At 54.0% G+C, this 25,465-nt stretch overlaps 12 protein-coding genes across 12 annotated transcripts; 4 read left to right on the forward strand and 8 right to left on the reverse strand.

Annotated features, from left to right (window-relative positions):
* Positions 1-87: 87 nt before the first annotated feature.
* BO97DRAFT_440543 (uncharacterized protein) lies at positions 88-1,097 on the reverse strand (the record flags this gene model as incomplete). Its single annotated transcript, XM_025698086.1, has 1 exon — positions 88-1,097. The coding sequence occupies exon 1, from the start codon at positions 838-840 to the stop codon at positions 88-90; it is 753 nt and encodes a 250-aa protein (XP_025555100.1). The 5' UTR covers positions 841-1,097.
* Positions 1,098-1,329: 232 nt separating this feature from the next.
* Positions 1,330-3,247, reverse strand: BO97DRAFT_337067 (putative MFS transporter; the record flags this gene model as incomplete). Its single annotated transcript, XM_025691476.1, has 8 exons — positions 1,330-1,681; positions 1,740-1,944; positions 2,003-2,065; positions 2,114-2,456; positions 2,503-2,547; positions 2,595-2,812; positions 2,863-2,974; positions 3,029-3,247. 8 exons carry the CDS (start codon positions 3,245-3,247, stop codon positions 1,330-1,332), a joined length of 1,557 nt encoding a protein of 518 aa, XP_025555101.1.
* Positions 3,248-5,248: 2,001 nt separating this feature from the next.
* Positions 5,249-6,127, reverse strand: BO97DRAFT_468087 (2-deoxy-D-gluconate 3-dehydrogenase; the record flags this gene model as incomplete). Its single annotated transcript, XM_025699710.1, has 2 exons — positions 5,249-5,905; positions 6,011-6,127. The coding sequence occupies 2 exons, from the start codon at positions 6,125-6,127 to the stop codon at positions 5,249-5,251; spliced, it is 774 nt and encodes a 257-aa protein (XP_025555102.1).
* Positions 6,128-6,281: 154 nt separating this feature from the next.
* BO97DRAFT_383816 (D-galactonate dehydratase) lies at positions 6,282-7,587 on the reverse strand (the record flags this gene model as incomplete). Its single annotated transcript, XM_025693387.1, has 4 exons — positions 6,282-6,574; positions 6,632-7,092; positions 7,143-7,364; positions 7,412-7,587. 4 exons carry the CDS (start codon positions 7,585-7,587, stop codon positions 6,282-6,284), a joined length of 1,152 nt encoding a protein of 383 aa, XP_025555103.1.
* A 273-nt stretch (positions 7,588-7,860) lies between these two features.
* Positions 7,861-10,069, reverse strand: BO97DRAFT_458941 (MFS general substrate transporter; the record flags this gene model as incomplete). The annotated part of the gene is made up of 5 exons (XM_025699259.1): positions 9,377-10,069; positions 9,117-9,327; positions 8,994-9,060; positions 8,482-8,951; positions 7,861-8,429 (listed from the first exon to the last, which is right to left on the reverse strand). The coding sequence occupies exons 1-5, from the start codon at positions 9,599-9,601 to the stop codon at positions 7,861-7,863; spliced, it is 1,542 nt and encodes a 513-aa protein (XP_025555104.1). The 5' UTR covers positions 9,602-10,069.
* Positions 9,926-11,584, forward strand: BO97DRAFT_468089 (cytochrome b2; the record flags this gene model as incomplete). The annotated part of the gene is made up of 4 exons (XM_025699711.1): positions 9,926-10,016; positions 10,077-10,852; positions 10,939-11,156; positions 11,242-11,584. The coding sequence occupies 4 exons, from the start codon at positions 9,926-9,928 to the stop codon at positions 11,582-11,584; spliced, it is 1,428 nt and encodes a 475-aa protein (XP_025555105.1).
* Positions 11,585-12,418: 834 nt separating this feature from the next.
* On the forward strand, positions 12,419-13,822 carry BO97DRAFT_468090 (YeeE/YedE family protein). Its single transcript, XM_025699712.1, has 2 exons — positions 12,419-12,931; positions 13,002-13,822. The coding sequence occupies exons 1-2, from the start codon at positions 12,644-12,646 to the stop codon at positions 13,719-13,721; spliced, it is 1,008 nt and encodes a 335-aa protein (XP_025555106.1). The 5' UTR covers positions 12,419-12,643; the 3' UTR covers positions 13,722-13,822.
* BO97DRAFT_178000 (glutaminyl-peptide cyclotransferase family protein) lies at positions 13,771-15,303 on the reverse strand. The gene is made up of 2 exons (XM_025690352.1): positions 13,965-15,303; positions 13,771-13,827 (listed from the first exon to the last, which is right to left on the reverse strand). Exons 1-2 carry the CDS (start codon positions 15,149-15,151, stop codon positions 13,821-13,823), a joined length of 1,194 nt encoding a protein of 397 aa, XP_025555107.1. The 5' UTR covers positions 15,152-15,303; the 3' UTR covers positions 13,771-13,820.
* Positions 15,304-15,438: 135 nt separating this feature from the next.
* Positions 15,439-16,621, forward strand: BO97DRAFT_468092 (uncharacterized protein). Its single transcript, XM_025699713.1, has 3 exons — positions 15,439-15,712; positions 15,775-15,933; positions 16,000-16,621. The coding sequence occupies exons 1-3, from the start codon at positions 15,478-15,480 to the stop codon at positions 16,413-16,415; spliced, it is 810 nt and encodes a 269-aa protein (XP_025555108.1). The 5' UTR covers positions 15,439-15,477; the 3' UTR covers positions 16,416-16,621.
* A 348-nt stretch (positions 16,622-16,969) lies between these two features.
* On the forward strand, positions 16,970-17,984 carry BO97DRAFT_440549 (putative histone h1.3.; the record flags this gene model as incomplete). The annotated part of the gene is made up of 3 exons (XM_025698087.1): positions 16,970-17,074; positions 17,146-17,501; positions 17,572-17,984. The coding sequence occupies 3 exons, from the start codon at positions 16,970-16,972 to the stop codon at positions 17,834-17,836; spliced, it is 726 nt and encodes a 241-aa protein (XP_025555109.1). The 3' UTR covers positions 17,837-17,984.
* Positions 17,985-18,372: 388 nt separating this feature from the next.
* On the reverse strand, positions 18,373-22,352 carry BO97DRAFT_337473 (mismatch repair ATPase MSH6; the record flags this gene model as incomplete). The annotated part of the gene is made up of 5 exons (XM_025691494.1): positions 18,373-19,122; positions 19,223-21,612; positions 21,663-21,828; positions 21,895-21,939; positions 22,026-22,352. 5 exons carry the CDS (start codon positions 22,350-22,352, stop codon positions 18,373-18,375), a joined length of 3,678 nt encoding a protein of 1,225 aa, XP_025555110.1.
* A 330-nt stretch (positions 22,353-22,682) lies between these two features.
* BO97DRAFT_440551 (tyrosine--tRNA ligase MSY1) lies at positions 22,683-24,964 on the reverse strand. Its single transcript, XM_025698088.1, has 5 exons — positions 24,572-24,964; positions 24,322-24,475; positions 23,973-24,259; positions 23,556-23,898; positions 22,683-23,501 (listed from the first exon to the last, which is right to left on the reverse strand). Exons 1-5 carry the CDS (start codon positions 24,910-24,912, stop codon positions 22,782-22,784), a joined length of 1,845 nt encoding a protein of 614 aa, XP_025555111.1. The 5' UTR covers positions 24,913-24,964; the 3' UTR covers positions 22,683-22,781.
* Between the last annotated feature and the right edge of the window lie 501 nt (positions 24,965-25,465).

Here is a 25,465-nt window from a genome sequence, read left to right on the forward strand (position 1 = left end):
TGGAAGAGGAGTGAAGGTCCTGTATACATCATGGTCCAAAAATATGTCCATTGACTGACTCTCCAATCCTACGACAACAATCGCACTTCAGCTACAAGACATGAAACAATTCGTCTGCCCCTGCGTTCCCAATGAGTCCAAATATGGGTCCGGCCGCCGCAAGTAGTCTGCCAGAAAATTGGCGCAGTGGGCAACATGGCCCGTGTCCGCCAGCATGGTATCCACCCGATCGCCCCGTTTATAGACATCATGACCGCGCCTGAGCAGAAAGAGGCAGTGCACCAAATGCTCCCGGGTGACAGTGAAATAGTAGCCTTGCTCATTGTTGCCCACCTCGGTGTAGTCCTTCATAGGGTGCTGCATCTCATGATCATAATAGTATTGGAAGGGCTTGCCGTCGTTGAAGGTCGCGAAGTCCTCGGCATAGTCATGAGGACAGTCCTTGTGCAGCCAGCACGCGGACAGAGGGTCGTACGAGCAGCCCAGCGCCGTGGCTTCGGCGGTGGAGTTACCGCACGAGAGCGTGGTGTGCCGGTTTGTGGAAAAGCATTGGCGTTGGCCGCTGCTTGTCGAGGTGGTTGAGGAGAGCTTTACCACCAGAATCTGGCGGAATGGCTCGATGGTGATGGCCGCGATGACGGCGAGCACCAGCAGGACTATCACCAGAAGAAGGCCCGAGATCGTGATAGCCGTCAGGTTCCGCTTGAGGAACTGCTGAACCGAGTAGCGGCGACGTGAACCGTGGGCTGTGGGGGTGGTGCCGTCGCCGCTGGTCTCCGTCTTGGGAACGGGCTCGTAGTCATGATGTTGGTGATGAGGGAAGATCTTATTGAAGGCCATTGATCTTGTGCTGATGGTACTTGTGGCATTTCAGGGCTCCCTGCCTTCACAATCATTCAGGCCATGGCCTTCACCCGGGGTGAGAGGCATGATGGCTTTATTTGTATGCGGGAGTGATGGTGGGGTGGACGAAGGAAGGCCTCAATAAACAGTCACAGCCTAAGAATGGTAATCAATAGCAGGTGAAGACAAAGAGAAGCACCGGCCTTGGCACGGAAACAGATTGAGGATATCGGCGAGGGACTATGTTGCTGTTCGGACCCGACTAATTGCTCACAACCGAAGTTGAACAAAGACAACCAGAGGCCGGCCAGATGCGGAAGTACGAGGGGCCAGCGGGAATTCCCGCAGTCGTTCCTTCTTTTACCACATCACCAACAAATACGGGGCTTCATTAAACGCCTTAAACACTATTGCTTGATTCTATCTATCACATCGTTGACTTTCCTAGGTCAGACGAGGCCTTAATCGATCTCTGCTTCTTGTCACTCATATATGGTTGCCCGTCGCTGCGCCCCAAATATACGCAGCCCAGCTGCCAAGCGTGAGCAACAGGAGGACTGTGAAACATGCAATCGAGATGCGTCTGCTTCGCTGATAATGCGTCACCAGATGATGCTCGCGCAGCGTCGCGAAGAATTCAGCTCCCAAAGCAAGACGCTTCTTCCGAGACCATTGCAGGGGCGCCAGATCTCTTCCAGTGTAGGATCCGATCAGGAGGAGAATCGAGACGATGGCACAGCAAATGGCCAGGAAGAGGTAGACTCGCACCGCACGACGGTAGGAGTCATTGTCTGCATCCTGAAGAGCGCCGGTGATGATGCCAATGATGATAGTCATTCTAAAGCGATATCAGCATGCGTCAATCAACGCTTGGGAGAATGAGAGTGAGAACATACGCGTTGTTCATGGTCACTTTCAAGGAGTACGCGGACCCAAACACAGATTGATGCCACAAGGTTGTGCGGATCCCGTCGATGATGGAGGTGGGACCCAACGACACGGCCACAGCATAGATACCGAACGATGCGGCGGTTCCCTGCTTTGCGGAAGCGAAATTGACGAGGATCATGCTGATGAACATCCCAAGGCCGCACACGCATACTGTCATATTGTCAACGGGTTGCGAATACCACCTCTAGAACTGGCATGATAGACTCACAGACTGAAGCTCGATGGCCGATGATATCAATGAAGACCCCGAGACAAGGAACAAGGAAGAAGCCTGGACATATTAGCTCAGATCCTCTTACAACCAATCCTAGCCACCTACCAGCATATTGTGCCAAAGCGCTATACCAACCCGCCTTGATTGCGTCGACGTCGAATCTCTTCTGGGCCAACTCAGTCGCATTGGAGCTGAAGACACTGGCGGTGCTGGTCTGGAACATCGAAAAGGCCAAGACTGCCCAGAACATCCAAGGAAGTTGGAATATCTTGCGAATCTCAAATTTCGTGTTCTTCTCAGTCAAGGTCTCCTGAGTGGCTTTGTCTTCGCGACCACGGTAGTGCTTCTCGCAGTAACGGTTGAAGATCCAGAAGAAGACGGTCGCTGCGTTCGTGAAAAGATTCATGAAAACAGAAGTCCAAAAGACCCAAGCAAAGTTGCCAGTATGCTGCTAATTGTTAGAAGCAATTTCCAGGAAGCCGCGGCGCGCATACCTTAGCGATAACGTTGGCAGTTGACTTGCCGACAAATCCTCCGATCTGACAGGGTTAGCTTTGTGGACGAACCTGAGGCTGTAATAGCATACCTTTCCGACAGCGAGCTCGAACCCAAGAGTAGAAGCAAAGCCATTGCTGGGCGGAAACCATGAAGAAAACATCTTGTATTGCGCTGTCTGGGTCGCAATGTCGCCAAGTGCGAGGATGATTCTTCCCCCTATCATAAACCTAAAGGATCTGACCGTGGTTGCTGCTGCTACCAAGATTGAACCAACGGTATACACAGCATTCCCATAAACGATCATCCCTGATAGAGTTAGAATTGTTGCACCCATTTGAGGAGAGGCAGAAACTTACGAGCACCACCGACTCGATCGGTGACAATCCCGCCTGCGAGAAGCAGAATGGTAGCCATGAACTTCTCGCTGGCTTCCAGAAGCGAGAATTGGGTGTTTGTAACATGCATTTGCTAAGAGATTCAGAATTCCAGCCACTTATTGAGTCTGACTGAGGCAACACTAACCTTCTTGATTGTGCTCTTCATGGCTCCGGTAACACCGGTACTCCAATGGGAGCCAAAACTGATGCAGGAGATCACCACGACAGCAGTCAGCTTGGCGAGTAAAGGCGGCGGTTTCCTTCCATCGACCTCATTAGTGCAGGGGTTTTTCGTCGATTGGAGGGATGAGGTAGTCTCCGGCTCCTCAGAAATAACCTGAGCGCTGTCCTTTTCTAGGCCCATCTTGCAGACTGACAAGCCTCGTCGCGGCACTGATTGGATGAAGGCGAAGACCAATTCTTGGTAGCTTAGAAAGCTTCTGCAAATTCTAGGGAGCTAACTTGAGCGTGAGAAGATCAGCGCAGTCGAAGGAGCGGGCAGACCCTAGCTGCACGCCCATCTTTATATGACATGCCAATGTCAAGACCAATTTCTTCTTCAGAAAGCTCCGGGATTTCGCCGGGCAGGGCCCCTCCCACCAAGACTCAGTTCATCAGATTAGATTTTGACAATCGTGCAATTCTCGGGCCACGTTTCTCAGGGAGGGGAGCTTCCACCCTTTTCGTTGTTCGGTGTCTTGGCTCTTCCAACGTTTGCCGTATAGTACCCGCTTGGAAAGGCGCTGATTGGACAGGACTCACAGCTTGGCACTGATTGATAAGATTGATAGTATCCACTCACGGACACTGTCCGAGATGGTTGAGCAGGTTCATCACCGGTTCCAGAAGATCTTGCACCTGCTGGTCTGGCTGGCTTCACTTACCGGAGTCGGAGGATGTAGGACTTTCACGTCCGTGCTACGACTTAGCTTGGAATCCTTTCACCGGGCACAAGCCCAGAATTTTTCTGCGAGATTCTACAACTTATGAAGCTGCTCCAGGATCTTCACGTTGTGAAACGGTCTAATATGCTTCGGCTGAGCAACATACGGCCCGAGAGCCATTTTCAGATAGCAACTGCGTCGGAAATACTGTTCTGCCTGAGCGGAATGAGTACAGTAATAGTGGCGAAAAGACACTGAGCTTTGACATTCAGAAGCATGCAGCTAATTCAGAGCATGACCCCGTCCCCACCCAGCATGGCGGAGCTAGGAAGTTACATTAAGCCCCTACTTTCCGAACACCCAGATTTCTTACACACTCAAGAGGAAACCATGAAAGGCCATCCTGCCATTGGTATTTTGACCAGTATCAGGCTACATCCGTGTTTAGTTGATCAGAAGTCTCAAGTAAAGAGCTTCCATATTCGTCAGATCTCCATCCCAATGATTAAACCGACTTCAGATATATACACATCCTATTGAACTGGTGGGATACACCCGCTGAGACGCAACTCCTTCAAGCCTCAGGGAATTCTGCGCGGAACCTTGGCAATACCCACCCATATAGCAGCGGAGCAATGGGCTACCACGGAAATCCGGCTGAAGAGCGGGACCCTTTCCACACACACGTGGGCAGATTCAAATTTGCGGGAAGGTCAGCGGAATAAATCGGAGACTGTCTGTCCGCTGACCAGGACTGAAGGTCTCGAAGCTAGCTTAAAGTCTCCGAGCTGAGGCAACATTCCGGAGGTGTCGGCCTCAAGGGGTGGAGCCGAGGGTTTGGTTTCAGATGGAGGCATTATTCGCCCTAGAACCTTACGAGAAATACACGTGTACTAGCCACGAAGCTATAGATTAAGCTTATCGGCCCAAAACTCCGAGGAAAGTTCGCTAGGCACGTTTCTGGATTCTGCCACTCCCATGTCTGTCGTTTTAGCCAGGGTTGAGAATAAGTCCCAGCCTATTGGGCTTCTTGTAGATTAATCTGCCAACATTTGACCAGAGTCTACCGTAGGAAGCACGGGAAGGGATATAAGGTTGTCTGTCGATAGTTGTCTTGATCCATGACCTCGCGAACTCATACCGCAAAGAAGATAGTGAGTGGGACTGGGTGGAGTGCGCTCTATCCCTCAGATTGGTGACTCGGTAGATAAACTACTTGTAGTCGTAGAGTCGCCGCTCAGTGGTTCGGGGTTGACCTAGTAGGTTAGAGGGCGTAGCACCTCCATTGATGCAGGATGAGTCTACCAGAGGGCATTCCATAGCTTAAACGAACTGTACTGTACCGCAGGACCGCATGAAGCTTCAGCATTGACCCTGCAACGACTAGACCTCAATCGTAGAGGAAAACTCAGCCAGAACACCAATATCAAGCAAAACAGGTGGATTCTCTGGTTATTCCTCCTTTAAAGAGTCGAGACACTTCACCTCCCCATCCACCCCCCATCCACAACAACCACACTTCCCGAAACATACGCACTAGCCCTCCCGGCCAGAAAAACCGTGACCCCCTTAAAATCCTCCGGACTCGCCCACCGTCCCGCCGGAATCCTATCCAAAATACTCTTAGCCCGCGTCTCATCCCGCAGCAGCGCAGTATTCATCTCTGTCGCAACATAACCAGGCGCAATAGCGTTAACGCGCACCCCGCGCGCCGCCCACTCATTGCTCAGCGCCTTGGTGAGCTGCGCCACGCCGCCCTTGGCCGCCGCATAGGCGGGCACCGTCAGCCCACCCTGGAAGGAGACCAACGACGCGACGTTGATGATGGTGCCGCGCTGTTGCGGGTCGTCGGCCGGCCGCGTGAGCATGTACCGGCCTACGTCGCGGCACAGCGTGAAGATCGTCGTCAGGTTCGTCTGCAGCACTGCGTCCCAGTCTTCGTCTGGGAATTCGTGGCTCGGGTGTCGCCGTTGGATCCCTGCGCAGTTGACGAGGATGTTGATGTCGTGCCCGTCGGCGAGGATGCGCGGCGTCAGTGCGCTTACGGACTCCCGGGAGGATAGGTCTGCGTCGTAGATTGTTGCCTTGCGGCCGAGGGATTCGATTTGGTGTTTTGTTGTGTGGTTTGTGGGGTCTCTCTGGGGGGGATTGGAGTGTTAGTTGGAGTGAAAGGTAGGTTGTGACTTACGGTAGGGTAGAGTGAATGGATAGTAGGTAGAGAGGGGGAGAGGGAGAGATAGTACCTGGACGAGGACAATGTCGCTGCCGGCTTCGGCGAGAGCGATGGCCATTTGTTGGCCGATGCCTCGTGTGCCGCCTGTGACCAGGGCGGTGCTGTTCTGCAGGGAGAAGAGGTCCATTGTGGTGTGTTCTTCAGAGGAAAGTAGTTTCGATTGAGTGACTGAAGCTACTACTAGTAGGTCATATATGTAGAGGAAGTGCGGGGGACCCCCACGTCTCCCCGCATAAAGTGGAGGCCTCTCTCTCTCTCTCTCTCTCTCTCTCTCTCTCTCTCTACCACTCGCGGATTCCTCCGTCAGGTCCGTAGAATTCTTTCGGCAGCCACGGCTCACTTTCCCGACTGATCTTCCTCACCAGCTCTTCGTTAATCTCGATCCCCAGTCCCGCGCCCTTCGGCACCGTCACATAGCCTCCATCGATATCGAATACAGAGGCGTCTACAAGGTAGCTAGTCAGATCGATGTCTCCCGCTTCAACGTTATAGTGCATCCCCAGTGACATCTCCTGAATCACGAAGTTGGGCGTGGACGTGGCCACCTGCATTGATGCTGCCAGGGCAATCGGTCCTTGAACAACGCAAGTCAGCACATGCTCATCAGTTTCTGGTGATAGTTGCATCTCACCCAAAGGACAATGCGGCGCGATCGCCACATCATACGTTTCCGCCATCGTGGCAATGCGCTTGGTCTCCGAGATACCCCCCGCATGAGCAATATCCGGCTGGAGGATATCAACTGACGCATCCTCCAGGAACCGCTTGGCGTCCCACCGCGTGTACAGACGCTCTCCCAGCGCAATCGGGATGCTGGTCTGCTGGGACAGCTGCTTGATGGCCTCCGGATGCTCCACCAGTAAGGGCTCCTCGATGAACAAGGGACGGTACGGCTCAAGCGCTTTGGCAAGCTGCTTCGCCATCGGGCGGTGCAGACGGCCGTGGAAGTCCAGTCCTACATCCAGCCCCAAAGCTTTTACCTGCTTGATGCGCTCGATGCACGAATCTAGAATGGCCGGCGAGTCTAGCCAGTTGATATCCTCGGTGGCGTTCATTTTGACGCACTTCAGCCCTTGCTCGACTCGTGCTTTTCTGCGGGCTGTTAGACAACGTTCTGCGCGATTATATGGGGGTAGACGCACGCAGCAATCTCCACGTCGCTCGGTCTGTCGCCTCCGATCCAGGCGTAGACTTGGATCTTGGTGCGTACTTTGCCGCCCAACAGCTGGTACACGGGTACACCCAGTCGACGGCCTTTCAGATCCCAGAGCGCAATGTCGATTCCAGACAAGGCGGACATGAACACGGGGCCCCCGCGGTAGAATCCCAGTCGCCAGATGGTTTGCCAGATATGCTCGATGTCACTGCATGCACTGAGCTTGAGTTCATATAGTTGAAGGGACGAACATACTCTGCCTCGTAGCCAACCACCCGAGCTATGATCTCATTCAGGGCTCCTTCCACGGCCAGTGTGTGTCCTTCCAGTGTGGCCTCGCCCCAGCCGAACTGACCTTCATCATCGGTGATCTTAACGAATAACCATCGGGGTTTCACCCTAAAATACTCGACGGTTTTGATGCGGGCCATTGTGTCGCACGTACAGTTTGTTGTTTGCCAACCAGATATTGTAAGTCGCATTCTACAGCCACACATTTATACGCGCATCATCGCTGGATACTTTGCCGCAACATTGCTTCCCCACGCTCACCCCCGCGTGGGGGTGACAGGATATGGTCTGGGGTATACATAACATGCGCTATCAAAGCTGCATCATTGGCGGGAGCAGACTGCAGATCAGTACCCCCACTCTAGCGTGATGCACTTTCCCCTCACCCCGCTCTTTCAATCTCCCCTCCACCCTCAGTACACGTACCGGAAGTTTGAGTTCTGCTTATCCGTGAGATCACTAAATGCCGTCTGGTCACGGTCCCATGCCGTGTCATTTTCACGCTGCTGCACCGCGTCTCGTCGACGATTCTCCCACGCCAGCATGATACGCAAAAACACCACCAGTGCAATTTCAATCAGGTTCGACACGATCATCGACCATATACCTAACACGTACCGTGGCGCTTGTTCAGATTTGTAAAAGAACGGGCCGGCGATGTTGCCCGCGCACACTCCAAGAAAGATCATTGCGTTGGTGACGACTTTTTTCGTGTGGCCCGCAATATTAGCGGTTAGGATGGAGAGGATCAGGACGAACGAGGCGTTGTAGGAGCCGGTCAGATAGTAGCAGATCAATCGGCCGACCCGATTGTGCTCAGGCAGGAAGCAGAGCCCAAAGGCACCTGCCACGTTGGGGAGGAGAAAGCAAACGGTCACGATGCAGCGGTTGTTGGGCGGCAGGCGGTCGTTGATATAAACGCTCAGCAGGATCATGAGAGCTATGAAGACGCCGTAGGGGATTTGCATCAGGGTCGTCACCACTGCAAGTGTCAGACTCGATGGCTCACGTTTGTAACTGCTAACCAGACCTACAGGTCGAGAACCCAAACCCGGAAATGATCAAGGTCCCAAAATTCGAGATCCCGCCATTGGGGATGTTGCCAGATAGACCCAACAGCAGGAACACCCACACTTTCCAGTCGAGCAGCGCCTCCAGAACCTGTGTCGGCTTGATGGTCTTATTCTCCACGCCCGTTTGGTTGTCACGAAGCCGCTGCACTGCCAACCATCTTTCTCGAGGAGAGAAGTTGCGCGCCGTGACCGGAGAGTCGGGCAGGAGGACTAAGATGATAAATCCCCAAGCGGTGCACAACGCGCCAATGATCAGGAATTCGTACTTCCACGACGACAGGGCGCCTTGGATGTGTCCGATGCCGTATCCCAACAATCCCCCCAGGGCGATTCCGAGCCCGTTGGCAGTGTACCACAGGCCGATACGGATGGGCTGTTGGCGTCTTGTGTAGAACATGCTTGTGATCAGCATGAAAGCCGGGTCACTTTTGCTGTTAGCTGCAACACGCCTGAACCAGTGACGGCGTCAATACCTGCATGCTTCAGCGGCTCCTGAGATCACCCGCAGCACGACAAGCTGCGTGAAGTTCTTCGCCGCAGCTGGGGAATGATACGTAAGCAAAACTGTCTCAAGGAAATAATAGCGTTTGACCTACCCTGCAACATCAGAAATAACCCCCATAGGATAATATTCACGCCTAGGTATTTAGCCACGGGAAATTTCTGGAGCAGAAAGTTGGTCGGCACAGCCCAGACGAGGAAACCGAAGTAGAAGACAGAGGAGAGCCAGGAGTACTGCTTGCCCGACAACTCCAGATCCTCTTTGATGCCGAAGATGGCCGCATAGGAGAGCGTGGTTTTGTCAATCTGACCGTGCCGTTAGTTGTGAATAGCTTCATGCTCCCAAGGCACGCACATAGTAGAAGGCATAACAGACGGACAGACAAGGCAGGATGGCCCAATCTATCTTCCTCTCCAGGCGTTTCAACTCCTGCGCATTGGCTGAATCCAGCCCATCGCCTGTGGCAAACAGTGCCAGAGCTGTATCTCCATGTTGGATTTTGCTGGGGTGTTCGACATCCTCGATATGCAAGGAGGATCGCTTCACAGCGGCGTTGGCAGTGGATGTTTCCGCAGACATATTGCTCAGTATGCGTTTGGCTAGGGTGGAGTCGTGGAATCGATTGAGGAATCCGATTCTTCTTCTTACCCCAGACCATGATGTATACACTCAATCCCTTTCCCTTTCCCCCACACCCCCAGACAAGGAGCGTTGTTAGCGTGGGGGATGTGCATAATCTGGACTCGGACTCCTGCAGCCGCTGGAAATTTCTCCGCATTTGGGCCGGATCGAAATCCGAGTTTCCTCTCGCAATCAATCCCCTTGCAGTTGCTTTTCTCTTTCCTTGTATCTTCAGACCGTTGTCTTTTGCTTTGTTCCCAATTCTCCAATCGAATGGCCACAATGACAATTTTAACTCGAGAGGTGATCGAGAAGCATTCGTCTCGCGAGTCGTGCTGGGTCGCCATCCATGGCTCCGTGTACGATGTGACTGGTGAGCTACGAACCAAGTATCTCACTATGCTTGGAAACAAACACCCTCTGACACATCCAGACTTTATTGACGAACATCCCGGCGGTCCACAAGTGATTCTCCGCTGCGCTGGGAAAGACGCAACCGCCGACTTCGACTCCGTGCACGACGAGACCTTGATTTCGCAAACCCTTGCGCCATCAGCTCTGAAGGGCAAAATCCCACCAAACACCCTGACAAGCTCAGCTTCATCCTCATCAAGACCCTTACCCAAGATAGTCACCAGCGCCACCAACGATAATACCCCACCCGCCCCTCCACTGTCCGCACTAATCAACCTGCACGACTTCGAAAAAGTCGCCCAGCAACACCTCCCCCCGCACGCATGGGCCTACTACTCCTCCGGTGCCGACGACGAGATCAGCAAGCGCCAGAACCAAAAGGCCTACCAGAAGGTATCCCTGCGGCCGCGCATCCTCCGCAGCATCCGGACAGTCGACACCAGCACAGCAATCCTAGGGCGGCATGTCTCCCTGCCAGTGTACATGAGTCCCACTGGGATTGCCAAGCTAGCGCACCCGGACGCCGAATGCGCATTCGCCCGAGCAGCAGGCCACGAGGGTCTGGCGCAGGTCCTGGCTAACGGGTCCAGTATGCCCATCGAGAGGGTGCGGGCCGCGCGCACGGATCCCGAGCAGCCGCTGTTCGCGCAGCTGTATGTCAATAAAGATATCAGGAAGTCGGAGGAGACGGTGCGGAGGGCTGTCGAGGCGGGGGCCGGTGCGATTTGGGTGACGGTGGATTCGCCGGTGGTGGGGAAGCGGGAGATGGATGAGCGGTTGAATCTGGAGGTTCAGGTACGTGCCATGCTTTCCTGTCTACGGGTGTATGCATTTTGTGGGGTAATATGGGCGGAGAGGAGCTGATGCTTCGAGACGTGCAGGCGCGAGACTCCTCGGCTAGAGGCCAGGGCGTCGCGAAAACCATGGCGAGTTCCATCTCCCCATTCATCGACTGGGAGATTCTCACCTGGTTGCGCGGCCTCACCGACCTGCCCATCGTCATCAAGGGGATCCAATGCGTCGAGGATGCCGTGTTAGCCTACCAGCACGGAGTGCAGGGGATTGTCCTTTCCAACCATGGAGGGAGGTCGCAAGATACGTGAGTTTGAGACCCCCATAACTATATACCCTCCGCTCCCTGGGGCGACACAAATCACTAAAATATATATGTACTAATGGTGCAGAGCCCAACCTCCACTGGTCACATTACTAGAGATTCGAAAACACGCCCCCTTCCTGATCGGAAGTCGCATGCAGATCTTTGTGGATGGCGGAATCCGGCGTGGGACCGATGTGCTCAAGGCGCTGGCACTGGGCGCCTCGGCCGTGGGTCTCGGGCGGCCGTTCCTTTTCGGCCTCGCGGCGGGATACGGCGAGGAGGGCGTGCGCAGGGTGGTCGCCATCCTGCGGCAGGAAATCGAGGCCAATATGGTGTTTCTTGGGGTGACGCGGTTGGCGGAGCTGGGGCCTCATCTGCTGAATGCGACGCGGTTGGAAAGGGATGTGGTGGGGTCGGTAAAGTTGTAGCTTGTCATATACATCGAGGTGTATTCCAACTCAGTATGAGCGATCATAAACTCATTTCAATTCCTCCAATTCGGTCACAGAATTTGTCACCACTGGCTATTGTCTATCTATTGTCTGAATAATTCTCCGAAAGCGACAGGGAAGAGCGAAGATTCATCGCTTAACAATACCTAGGTCCCTAGGTTCACTACTTAGCCCGAAGACTAGACCTTCTAGCACAGTATGTACACATCACGACCCTCGCCAAGCATCATCATCATCATCATACTACATAACGTTTCTTCCCCAAGCAAAGATTCCCAAGGTCCAACTGAAAACCCGGGGACCAAATCCGTTCTACGAGTACCCCGAGTCCTGTGCGCGCGTGCGTGTGATGATTAATCCAAAGTCCAGCAGAGTTTGGTACTGTACTGTCGGTCGGCATTTCCGCCTCTTCTAGCCTACTGCTACAACTTCCCCGGGAATTGTCAATACTCGGAAGGGGAACGGGAAGTTCCTAAACGGCGTCGAGTTTCAAACTCACCGTATCTATTTACTAATCAAGGAGTATTTACTAATCAAGGAGATGGAAGAGGCAAAAGTCCCCTGGACGGCGACCCTCTTGTCGGGCGGAGAATCATGACTTAATAGATGTGTCTGATCTGTAATGCTCCGATCAAGAAAATAGGGTTCGGGGACCATTTCCATGGGGTCCCGAGTAAGTCATACTCCGTAGTTACAGTAGGTGCTCGGGGGTGGGATCCCGCATACCCGTGACCATTCCGGCTACTTCCTATTCAGTAGGTGATTACTTTGGTCCCCGATTCAAGGGAAATTATCCACTCTATCGCCGTCTTTGTCTCTTTTCTTTTCCTTTTCTTTCGTCGCCGTGGACGGGATGGTGGGTATTTCTTGCTGGGGCTCTGGTTCTTTGGGTAGGGGGAACGGGGTGGAAATTACTTGATTTGCCTCCTGGCCAGGTATTTATACTGTTGTTCCGGTGTAAATATCTCCAGAAATTGGTACTACGTACTACTCTCGCGCGGTCTCTCGTTTGACCTGCACGGCTCAGGAACAATCATGTTCACCCCTGTCCATACCTCGTTGGGCGCCTTGCTCCTCTACCAGGGCTCTTCCGGGCTGCTCTTGCACAATGGCGCCATTCTGGGCATCTCGTCCCTGCTCTCGGGCAGTCTCCTGCGACCCAGCTGGGAGAACGTGCCGATCATCGCGGGTCTGGTGTCCGGTCTTATCCCCGTCGCCCTCTTCATGCCGTCGTTGATTCCTGCGTATCCGCCTGCGCCGGCCTCGTGGCTGTCGCTGGCGTCGACCCTGACCGCGGGGTTCCTGCTCGGCTGGGGAACCAAGGTAAGAAAGCACCGATCAACTGCCTTCCCTTGCTAGTATCAACAGCTGACCATGTCCGTCCGTCTGGTAGAACGGTCGAGGCTGCACATCCGGCCACATGCTGTGCGGTACCTCCCGCCTCTCCCCGCGCTCCTTCATCGCCACCGCCATCTTCTTCACCACCGCCCTGCTCACAGCCAACTTCTTCCCGGGCGTCCAGAGTGACATACCAGCATGCCCGGGCGACCTCCCGTGTTACATGCCCGTCTACCCGACGTTCGCGGAGACCGGATTCATGGTGGCTATGACGCTGCTTGCCTTCGCAACGAACTGGGTGGCCGTGCCTCGCACCTTCGACCGCTCCCCCAAATCGCAGGCAATCTTCGCCTACCTCGCCGGCCTACAGTTCGGCACGGGCCTGCTGTTCACGGGCATGGCCGATCCGCAGAAGGTTCTGCGGTTCTTAGTCGGCCTCACAGATGTATCGCGCTTCGACCCCTCGTTGGCGCTGGTGATTTTGTTCGCCGTCGTGCCGTCGATGGTGACCTACTTGTCGCGCAAGCCAGGACAGCTGAAGAGCCAGCAGGAGGATGGAGATGGGGTGGTTAAGCCAACACTGGCTGATACCTGGAGGTTGCCCACGGCCACCGTGGCGGATATCGACTGGCGCTTTGTGGCTGGTGCGGCGGTGTTCGGCTTCGTCTGGGGTCTGCGCGGCGTGTGTCCGGGCCCTGCGATCCTGCGGTCGGCGGTGCAGCCCACTTGGGGACTGGTGGAGATGGCTGGGTATGTGCTGGGGAACTTGGTATAGAATATTTGTGTGAAGCATGCGTGTACATTAGAGGGCCTTTCCCACAGAGTTCCGGAATATTGTATCATAACAGTTGCTGATTAACATGGTGGAGTAGAGTCAGAGGCTATGTCATTCACTAGATATCAGCACAGCTTCACTGTAGAGAAAGAAGACGCAATGTTGCCCGGTGATTATATGTGCAATTAACCAAGGTGTAGTAGACGGGCCCGATGCAATATTCATGATTCGGACAAGGCTTACAATTCCGTCTTGGCCCAGCTATCCGTAGAGCGCTTGTTGTTCTGAGAAGCGCTGTCACTCCCACTGGACATGAAGCCCTCGAGTTCCATCCATTCGGCCGCGAACGCGGTCAACAGCACGCTCCAGTCCTCCACGGTGTCTACATCCAGATGTTCGCCGTTGTCCTCCATCTTATGCCAGACCTTGGGGAATCCGAAATTACCTGCATCGATGATATGGAGAATCTCGACGCCGCGTCTCATGAAGGGGATATGATCGTCTTCGATGCGCATGTACATGGGTATCTCATGCTCGCTCTTCGACAGGTGCGGGAACCACGAGCGCCCGGGATCGGAGGAGCGGAACTGCTTCAGCTCTCGCAGCCGGCGCTCCAGCCGGGCCAGCTTCTTGTACGCCCAGTGCGTGGTCGGAAAGAACGACTGGATCGTCGGGTCCTTGGCGCCCAGCAGATCCAGCAGCACGAACAGCGAGATCGAGTCCAGCGGCGACCGGTACACAGACATAGCCGGGTGAACCTCGGCGTCCCACTGCTCTGCCAGGGCGCGCGCCCCGTACAGCGAATCCGTCGCCGTCCACTCCTTGAACGACTCCTCCCCGTCCATGAAGATCACCTGTATGCCCTGTTGTTCCTCCAGCAGATTCAGCTCGCCCTTGACGCGCATGTCCTCCCACTTCTTCGTCAGCGCCGCGTCGATGCTCCGCACCGCGTGCAGCATGATCGCGCACGGCGCGGCGCTGTCGATCGCCCCGATGAAGCCCTCCGGCTCGTATTTACTGTCGTAGTGCGCGACCAGCGTGAGGCGGCCGACATCGCCCGCGGGGGCTCCGGGCGGGTCGCGGGAGGCGATGAGGTTGACGAACGGGACTTCCTTGCCCTTGGACACGGGCGTCTTCGAGGTCGAGTTCTGGAATTGGAGGGTCCACTCGGGGAGTGAGGTGCGGAAGAAATCCGCGAGGTGGTTCAGGACGGCGGTTGAGCCTGCGGTCCCGGAGACGCGGGGAACCAGGATCGGGGCGAGGAGAGCGCCATTGTGGATGTTGAAGTCGTCGCCAGGTCGCGGGAGCGATTGGAGGGTCTTGTCCGAGACGGATTCGTAGGCGGTTCCTGATGCGATAAGGAGGTAGAAGAGGGACAGGTAGGTCGACAACAAGGGGCGTAGAAGGCCACGGTGCAGCTGCGGAAGCATGGCGACGAGGAGCAATGGTAAGGGTCAGTACAGGCTCATTGCACGGGTTTACACAATGAAACTGACTGTTCCGGACAGTCAGACAGGGTTCAAAGTGCAAGAAATCGTCAGCCCTTGTAGCGTTGGATGAGGAAAGGTCGAGTCAATCTGTCTGTCTGTCTGTCTGTCTTTGTTTCACAAGCGATGATCGTTTGATTTGACAGCTCTGACCGCCTTCGCCTATCGATAAGTTCTTATCCAACCTTCGAAGTGGACGGCCTCCACTTTCTCCGATTTCCCTTCGCTGAGACGACTTCAAGCTCAATTCAACCTCTCGCTCAGACACGATGAGACCGCTCATTCTGTTCCACCCGCAGCTGAGGGCTGTCCTGCCCCGGAGTGCTCGGCGGAGCCTCAACAACAAGCTATTTGCCCGGCCGAAGACCACGGAGAAGGCTACTCGAAGCCCCAAGGACGAAGCACCTTTCATCAAAAAGCCCCTGCAGGAAGTTCGCAGCCTATTTCCTCAAAAGCAGCTCGACCCGGGCACTTACGCCTATGGAAAGCTCACGATGCGAAAAGGTAGTGTTGCGAATATCTTCTGCGCAGGCCGAAAGAAAACCAATATTAAAGCTATTGCGTAGGACCTCCGGAGTTGATCCTCATATACAATGGTGGTATGAACAAAACCATGCTCCTGGCTGCGTTGAAGATCACTACCATCATGCTGTACGGCGCGACAGCCCTCTTCATCGCACCACATTTCCTATCCGGCGAGTATCCCAGCTGGTATTTCCCAGCAAGTAAGCTCAGAGTCCCAACAACCCCGATTATCACAGAAGGAGTCGGCCCCTAACTGCAACAAATAGTTATCCTCGGCGGTGCAGTTCCAATGGTATTCATGGCATATAATGGAGCCACCTGGGTCTGCTACGTTCATCTTTTCCTCCCGATGTTCGCTCGACAGTCTCGGCAGGCAGCCGAGAATTATGCGAGAAACCTTCCTCCCACCGCGAGGCTATACATCACAACCATGGGGTTCACAACTAGACCTGTCCGGACCGAAGTGAAACTGGGAGACTTAGTCCCCGAATACACGCTTAGGCGTCCGGTGGCCTTCAAAAACTTGCGTCCTTCACCCGGAACAAGATGGTTTCGGCCGCAGACAGAGTTCTGGGCGGCGAACAAAAGTCACACTGGGAAACAGTCAACAGCTTTCTATCCTCACTTGTGGCCAAGGGTGTGGTCGCAAATCGAGCAGAATGGAGTGCAGAATGCATCATGATAGAGTTGCAAAGGACTCGGCGTTGGGGAGTTAACTGTGAGGTGAATGATATAGAAGTTACTTATTATTGTGAAATCCGACCAGACACACTTGATATCAGTACAACATCTGTTAAGGGTTAACTGAAACCCACCGATCATTATACAGTTTGATTCCTGGTCAAGTGGAGACAGGAGCTCTTCACTCTCATGCTAGACCGTGTTATGCCTCAGTGTGCTCTGGCCATTACCTTGCCAAACTCATTCACCCTTCACTTTGACAGACCTCATATCTTTCCCCATCCTTCCCCTGTTATCTGGGTTGTATCTACCTCATTTTAGTTTCTTCTTCTCATTTTCAAATACCCCGCTACTTCCTCTTTCCAACACTTTCTCCTCCCATCATCTCCCTTCCCATCCATAACACCTTTTACCTTCACCAGCCACTTTCAACTCTCATACTCACCACATCGCTTTATCTACCGCAACGCGTCACCCATCTCACAGACCACCAACCATACAGATCACTTCAACTCACGATACACCCACTCTCAAAAATAACCAATAACATCAACTATGGCAGCCAAAGGTGCCCCTAAGCCGGAGGGCTTGTTCGGTTTGACCCTGAGCGAGGCGAAGATGATTATCCTCGGCCAGATCTGCACCGATTCCTCAGGCAAAGTGAGTTACCCTAACCCCAGAGCATCGAGTCAACCCTATCCAGAGGATTATTCTAACACAAACACCACCAGGTCGATCACGACAAGCTAGCCATCAAAGGCGGATACAAAAACGGAGCCTCAGCCTATACCGTCTACCGCAATGCGAAACGCAAGCTTGAAGAGCTCCAGTTCGAAGAATCCGGTACTGTCAATGGCGGCGCCAGCTCTGCTGCAACCACACCCCTGAAGACCCCTACCAGGCGCAAGAGGGCCAAGGCAGTGGATGCCACGCCTGACGATACCCCGGCCACTCCCGCCACTCCCAGCGGTCCTGGTCCCGTGCAGGCCGACGTCGCCGTGACCCCGAAGCCCAAGCGCGTCAGAAAGACCCCGACCAAGAAAGCGGCCACTCCCAAGGTCGTCCCCAAGGCCGAGGAACTCGATAGGTAGATCCGTTCCCACCCTTCGCAACCCGTCCATCCCTATCAAAAAGAAATCATACTAACCACTCGACAGCGACGGGGGATCTACCATGAAACTCGACTCGAGTCCTGTCGTGGAGCCTACCACCGATAAGGAAAATCACGCTGTGCTCAAGGGTCTTAAGAGAGAGCTGTCCGTCGAGCCTGATCACAACGAGGAAAACCTGACTTCTCACGGCCGCGTGCCTAAAAAGCATCTCACTGCCTCTGACGAGGAAGTCGCCATGGCCGTGCTCGATGTCGGAGCCGAGATGGACGCGCTCGACACAGCCCAGGTCCCCGTCAAGACTGAGGAATGAGTCTGTCGTCTAGTCTACCTCACACCAGTCGCGTGACATTCTTCGTGAATCATCCTGACATGTTCAATTCGCTTTCTTATGTGTTGTTCTCTACGGTGCCCTTTATGGAGTGTTCCTTATGGAAATTTGTGTATTTTAAATTAGCTCGTACTCAATGAAGCATTGATCGTGATGCAGTAGTAACGGCGCATATCTACTCTCCTCCATGACTTGTATGAATTGGTAAACAAGTCCACGTAAGAAACTACTCAAAGAAGTCAACAGTAAGTTCTATACTCCTGATGCCGCAGCAGTCTTCTCATTCCTTCCAGTGACCGCATCAATGAAGCAAAGAGATAGTGATAAACGTAAAAAGCATATGATTCTGTAACAAAAACCAGCTATATAACCGAAACGCTATCGCAATTCCCACGTAATTTTAGAACTCGGCCGAATGGCCCGCGTGGAACGTCACAAATCCACAGAAACGCCTAAAGAGACGCCAGGAGTACACATCTCAAACAAACAGATCAACCAGAATTCACCACCTTCAACACTCACAAAGCCTCGATCGCGCGCCTCAACACCTCCAAGCTCCGCTCAGACACGCCCGCCTCGCCGTTATTGTCACCGTCCACAGCAGCAGGAGCAGAAGCACTCTCGCGCAAAGCCCAAGCAACATCGCTCCACCAGCCCATACCAACCACGGCGGCACCGCCGGTGCCGGTGCCGGTGCCGTTGCCCTTGCTCTTGCGCCGCTCCAGACTCTCAGTCAACCGACTGGTATGCTCCCACTGCTTGGCGGCGACCTCGGCGCGCTCGATGACCTTGGCGGGGATGCCGCACATGGAGGCGCAGTGCATGCCGAAGCTGCCCTCTGCGACGCCGGGCTCGAGCTTGTACAGGAAGGTGACGCGGCGCTCGGCCTCGTCGACGTCGATCTTCATGCGCTTGGGCGCGATCTCCGGGTGGTGCTCGAACTCGGCGGCCAGCGAGTGGTAGTGCGTGGCGAAGAAGCCCAGCGCGCCGATGTGCGTGGCCACGTGGTGGAGCACCGCCTGCGCGACCGCCACGCCGTCGTACGACGACGTCCCACGGCCCAGCTCGTCCAGGATTACCAGCGACCGCGGCGTCGCCTCCGAAAGGATCTTCTTCGTTTCCGACAGCTCCACGAAGAAGGTCGACTGCGCCGCGAAGATGTTGTCGTTGGCGCCGAGGCGCGACATGATTCGGTCCACCGGCGTGAGGGTCGCGGCGGTGCAGGGCAGGTAGCAGCCGATTTGCGCCATGATTACTGCGATACAGGTCTGTTTCGGGTTTGAAGTGGTTAGAGATTGTTTGTGAAGGTATGGGGCAGAGGGGAAGAAAGGGCCTTGATTGGGAATTAGGAAGGGAGGAGAGTCTTACCATGCGAAGAACGGTGGATTTACCGGCCGCGTTGGCACCGGTCAGGAGGTCGATGTTGGGTCGCGGACCGCCCAGGCGTACGTCGTTGGGGATGAAGTCGTCGACGGAGGACAACAGGCACGGATGGCGCAGTTCCTCGAACTCGAGCACACTGCGTTCGTCGTTGACGAACACCGGGCGGCAGCTGGGGTGGCCCAGCGAGGACGACGCCTTGGCCAAGCTGATAAGGCAGTCGAGCTGCGAGACGATCCGCACCGCTGCCAGCCAGGTGGTGTAGTTCTCGTCAAATCGTGCATAGAATCGACCCGCGACTTCTTTGACGATCTGACTGTGGGTCTCCTGCGCCTCTTGAAGTTGGCGGATAAGCGCGCGCAACTCGGGGAAGTAGTACCGTTTCACCTGCTTGGTGGCGGACATCTGGTCCCAGTTCTTGGGGATGTTCTTGACTTTGATGGGTACTTCAAGCTGGTAGATCTCCTTGCCGTTGTCGCGGTAGCAGATCGCCGTGGAGCCTAGCTCGCGCCGGTATTTTTTGAGGAGGTTTTCAAGCTTCTGGTGGATCTCTTCGATGTGTTCCTGGGAGTTGTCGAAGTCTTCTTCGACTCCAGGCTTCGGGACCAGGATGCCATTCTCCTTCGCTTTGGTGCGGTCAAAGGCCGTCTTCCAGTACTCGAGCAAGCTGTTGAGATCCGGCATCGCGTTGATCAGCTGTCCGATCACACCCTCGCCGGAACCGCTGTCTTTGAGAAGACTCATGGTGTACTCAATCTGCTCAAAGCCCTCCAAGACACGAGCGAAGTCTTGAGCCTTGCAGTTGGCTGCGTGAATGCGAGAAATGAGTCTCTCCAGATCAGGCATCTTGGTCAACTGAGAGGAGAACTGATCCCGAACAGTAGAGTCAGCGTTGAGCGCATCAACCGCATCCAGGCGAGCATTGATCTTGTTGGCATCCACCAACGGATGGCACACCCACTGTTTGAACATGCGCTTGCCGAAGGGTGTAATGCAGCGGTTCAAGAGCTGGAACAGCGTCCCATCGGACGTTCCGTCGAAGGAGTTGGCAAAAATCTCCATGTTGATAAGTGTCTGACCGTCCAGCACCAGGCTGGAAGCCTTCTTGATGGGGTCGTACGAGGAAAAGTTACCAATGGTGATCAAGTCACGGTCAAGCTTCAGGATCCGGAGATATTGCACCAGAGCACCAAAGGCGGACATGACCAGCTCCTTGTCCCGGGCCTCCCGCAGGGCCTCGGGCCAGGCCTGTAGGTTGTCCCCATCTTCACAGACAAAGTAGTCGCTGGCATCAAGTTCTCGTACCGTGATATCGGCCTCCCAGAATTCCTTTGCTGGTTTCAAGTAGTTCCAGATAGTGGTAGGCCCGGTATTGTTCTTCAAGATGCGGAGTGCCTTTGCTGAGACAGTGGACTTTTCGAGCAGCAACTCTTGAGGCCGTGTTTGTGCAACAAAGGTCTCAAATTTAGTCATATCGACATCATCCACAAACTCCGACAAAAAGAACTGACCAGTCGCAGTATCGACGAAAGCCAGACCGAAGGCCGGGCGGTCTTCAATGAGGGCCTCTTTGATGGCGACGCAGTACGTAGACATGTCATCCTGAAGCATCGAGCCTTCAACGAGCGTACCCGCTGTCAAAACGCAAGACAACTCTCGCCGAATGACCTTGTCCTCCTTACCACCAGCCTTCTTCTTCCCGTCCCTTTCGCGCATTTCCTTGCCCAGGGCGGATTCGATCTGGTCCACGCGCGCGATCTTGAAGCCCTTGGCAACAAACTGGTTGGCCCAGTGGTCCAGGCTCATCTCCGGAACGCCCACCATACGCATATTGACACGATCCGTCAGCTTCAAGTCAAAGAGCTGGTGTCCGATGGTGGCATCATTTTCGTAGAGTTCATAGAACTTTCCTTTCTTGAAGAACACGACAGTGTCCCAGAACTTCTGCTTGATCTCCCAGTACTGTTTCTCGAAAGGCGAGAACTTCGACCAAGCCAATGGGGGTATATATAGTGTGCGAGGATCATACTCAGGATGACCGATGGGATGGCCATCGATGTCCCTAAGGTTGGCAAGCCAGGCATATCGTTGCTCCGGCTCTGTAACGTGTGCTTTTTGTTTACCGTTGCTAGGGCGCTTGGGCGTCGTGGGTGCGGTACGCTGTTGCCGGGGCTCGGTGCTTTCAGGGTCATACTTCCATTTCAACGCCGTGCCGCCGGCCGTTTCGGGGATATCGAGATCGAGATCTTCGTCTTCATCTGGCGTTTGCAGCGGGAGCGGAGATGACTTGTTCTTGGACTGAGCAGAAGACTTCGCGCGTCTCTTGGCTGGCTTCACTTCTTCGTCTGATTCATCAGCGACTATGAAGTCGTCGATGTCTGGAAGCTGTCAGTATCGCTGGAATTAACGTCGCGAAGCATCGACTCACCATAATCAGAGTAACCAGCATCGTCTGCATCCTCCTTGAACTCATCCTCGCTCTCCGGGGACAGCTTCTGGCGCTTGCTCCTGTTGCTGCGACCGGGGCGGAAGATCTTTTCATCGTCCTCCTCGCCTTCGGTGTCGGATTCAAGGTAATTAACCTTTTTTCTAGCCTTGAACATCATCTTCATTAGCACAAATCCGCTGGCGATTGGATGAGATGGAGAAAGGATCCTTACCCGACGCGACGGAGACGTGCCCGTCTCTTGCTCATTAACACTAGCCTGCAAGCATTTCCCAAGTCAATCACGCGAGAACCACCAGGCAACAACCACACCCGAGCCACTCAAAGCTTGCACCATACCTGTACATCATCCTGTTGTTCCTCCTCCTCTGGAATCACGAGATCGCTACTGGGAACCGGCGTCAAGTCCTGCTTGAACTGGGGCGCACGTTTCTTCATAGCGGTTGTCGTCGTCGGCTTGGCTCCGCGCTGCACCGAGGCCCTTTCGGCAGGCGAAGAGGCAGGCTCGACATTGCGAGCGGTCGAGGGCGTCGACGGGGAGGACTTCTGAAAGAACCCAAGGATGGACTTCTGGCTTTTCATGTTCTGGGTGCTGGAGGTGGTTCGTTTCAGCGCCCGGGATGGAGGCGTCGCGGTCGTGGGGGAAGATGCGGCGGGGGCTCCCTTAGCCATGCTGGAACGAGGGCCGGTTTTGGAAGGTGAAATTAATGTTTCTTGTAGTTGTTTATCATACCATGCTTCCATGGAATACAGGGGAGCGTCAATTGCAATGGTTCATGGGGATATTTGGGAGAGGGATGGAAAGAGCAGCACCCCCGGGACGATAAGGACGGGCGGAGCGGGAGAGAGACGTGTGTCGGTGTCGATCGCCATCAGCGGGCCGTCGCGCGTCGACGCGTTGAGTGCTTTTTTTTTCTGCCGCTTGCAGTGCTACTGACCGCCTTGGCTTGTCATATCATCTAGTTACAACCTTCAAGTAGTCATCACAAGCTATAATTAAGGGGATATGATAGAGATATTTCCAACTGCGGTATATGTACAAGTTTCTAGTAATACATCGAACAGGTATATGAATGCTTCTGGACCACCTTACTCCCCACCTCAATTGGACTGGTCGGCAGCCTTGGGCTCGGGCTCAAACCCGGGGCAAGTCAGTCCTTTCTTCGCGAATTCTTCATCGCTGATAATCTTCACAATCTTGAATTTCCACTTGCCCACCTTCAAGAACAGAAGCTCTCCGTCCATAATGAATCTCTCGGTCATGTCCGGAAGCCAGATCCCGATAGGCGTGAATTCCAGCTGATCTTCGATTTGTCCACTGTTTGATGGGCGGCTTCCGACGTAGGCTCCCCCGTTAGCACAGAGACGGTGGGCCTCACTCTTGGAATTGACCAGACCTGCAGACCAGAGCACCTTTGACAAAGATTGCCCGTAAACTACAGATCTGGGGAGTTCCATCCGGAGACTAGGCATCTTCTCCCAATTTGTTTGTGGAGCATAAATATTGCCTGCTGCCATGTTGGCGTCGGATGCATATGGGGATTGGGGAATGGGGTGAGGCTTGGGCTTTCCGGGAAGAGGAGTGGGTTCACCGGTGGAAGACCTTGATCGGAAGAGTTGGCGATGTTGGAGAGCGACTGCTTCCGCTTCAGTCTTGCCGTGGATGAGTTCGACGAATTCGGCAGCCAGAGCATGCTGGGCCACTCGCTTGGACGGGTCAATGACGTGCTCGTCCATGATCTGATCGATCTTGGGCAACGGCAAGAAAGTGAACATCTTCAGATACTTCTTCACGACGTCGTCAGGAGTTCGGACAAAGAACTTCGGCGGGTGTTAGTAGACCTGCATGATGACCTGCGGAACGCTTTCCCGTACCTGATACAATTCAAATGTGGACGTCATGTCTTTGTCAAGCCAGATCGCATTGCCAGCCGATTTGCCGAACTTCTCGCCCGAGGATGTCGTTAGTAAGGGCGTCGTCAGCCCGATAGGCTGGTCAATGTCTTTTTTCAAATCTTTTCGTGACTGCTCATCGGCAGTGCTCCTGCTTATCGACTTGACCGCGTCCATTCCAAAAAGAATGTTTCCATATTGATCGGCGCCTCCAACCTGGACTTGTACGCCCTTTTGAAACAGTTCCCACCAGTCCCACGCCTGCATCAGTGGATAGGAGAATTCTGCAAACGACATTCCGTCTCCCTCTAATCGAGTCTTGACACTACAGCTGGTCAGTACGCGCAGAAGCAGCCGACAGCGACATGGAGCGCAAGATGAAAATAAAGATAAACTCACGTATCCCTCCCCAGCATGGGACCCAGACGCATGAAAGCACCCAAATCTCTCATGACCTCCTGAAAAGTGACCTGACTCCACCAGACACTGTTGTTAGTAAGAGATCGCCTCCAAGCCCATTGCCTGATATAACCATGTTTCGCGCCATATCTCTCAATGCCCTTGCCTAACTTCTTCAGCTGCATGTGCATCGCCGCCATATTTGCCTTCCGAACAGATGATTCGACTCGTGCTCGTCCTGTTAATCGCCCAGAAGGGTCGCCGATTCGACTAGTTGAACCGCCAAGCTATCCTGTGTCAGCTGGGTTTTTTGGATGCTCCGAAGGGCGTGGATAGGAGGATAACTCACGATGAAATGGACTGGCAGACCCCATACATAGCCCCATGCAAGAACCATAAACGGTAGCATATGCCCGACATGAAGGGAAGGACCAGTAGGATCGACGCCGGCATACAACCCGACCCTCTTCTCAGTGAACACGCGATCTAGAAGTTCTCGTTCCCTGTAGGTCGAACGAGAAAAAAAAAGAAGTCCACTGTTAGCCAAGCTGCTGCGACAGATCCAGACGATGTGTAAAGCTAGAATAAGGCCTACTCACCCAACGACGTCGTGCAGCAGTTCTCTATCTTCAAGGTGCTGTGAGAAACTCTTTCTCTTGCCTTCCTTGATCTGTTTGGCGAAGTGCGCCCATTCATCCTTAGCATCTTTCATCCGTTTAGCATACTGCTGAGTTATCCCCCTTCTCTGCTCGGAATCAGAAAAAGTTGTGGATTGGCTCAGCGTTGGACGAGATCCGGTGGTGAGGGCGGAGTTCATCCGCAGCATAGCGGCCGTCCGCGCGTAATTATGGACACCGCATACGTTTTGGCGGAAGGGAGAGGGGATCCGAGGAGCCTGAAGGCGTGCCCTCACGGGCAGCGACCCGGAAAGCAGTCTCATGGGTCCGGATTGGAGGAAAGAGATGGGGGATTGACACAGCAGAACAATGCCTTGGGAATTTCTCGATAGCATGTTTTGCCTCCGATAAGAAGCCGATCAGTTGCTTCTCCAACGGAAAATTGTTGATGCGCGGATCGGAGCCATATCAGCTGCAAACAATGCAAACAGGCATTTTTCTATACCCCGGTCTAGATTGTTGACACTCTCCTTGTCAACCTTCTGCCTATGATCAGAGGGAAGATATTCTTTGGAACTCAGTCTTTGAGCTTCCTGAACTAACTTGGAATACAGTGCAAGCACAGATCAAAGATTCACCGACTTCATAATAGGAGAAACTATGCGGGTATTAATGTCCCAGCCAACTACCATGTCCTTGCGGCATGATACATCCCTGTAGTCAATCCTATACCTCGTAGGACGTCCATGGACAGGTATGAGTGGTGGGCAGCAGACACACACTCAATCACATTTACAGTAACTAAGTCTTTCTCAGCGATTGTTGATATTCTCCGTTCAGTACGACGTAGGGTACAGCATATAAAAATGTTTATAC

Source organism: Aspergillus homomorphus (genome assembly GCF_003184865.1).
Source record: "Aspergillus homomorphus CBS 101889 unplaced genomic scaffold BO97scaffold_4, whole genome shotgun sequence".
NCBI classification, from domain to species: domain Eukaryota; kingdom Fungi; phylum Ascomycota; class Eurotiomycetes; order Eurotiales; family Aspergillaceae; genus Aspergillus; species Aspergillus homomorphus.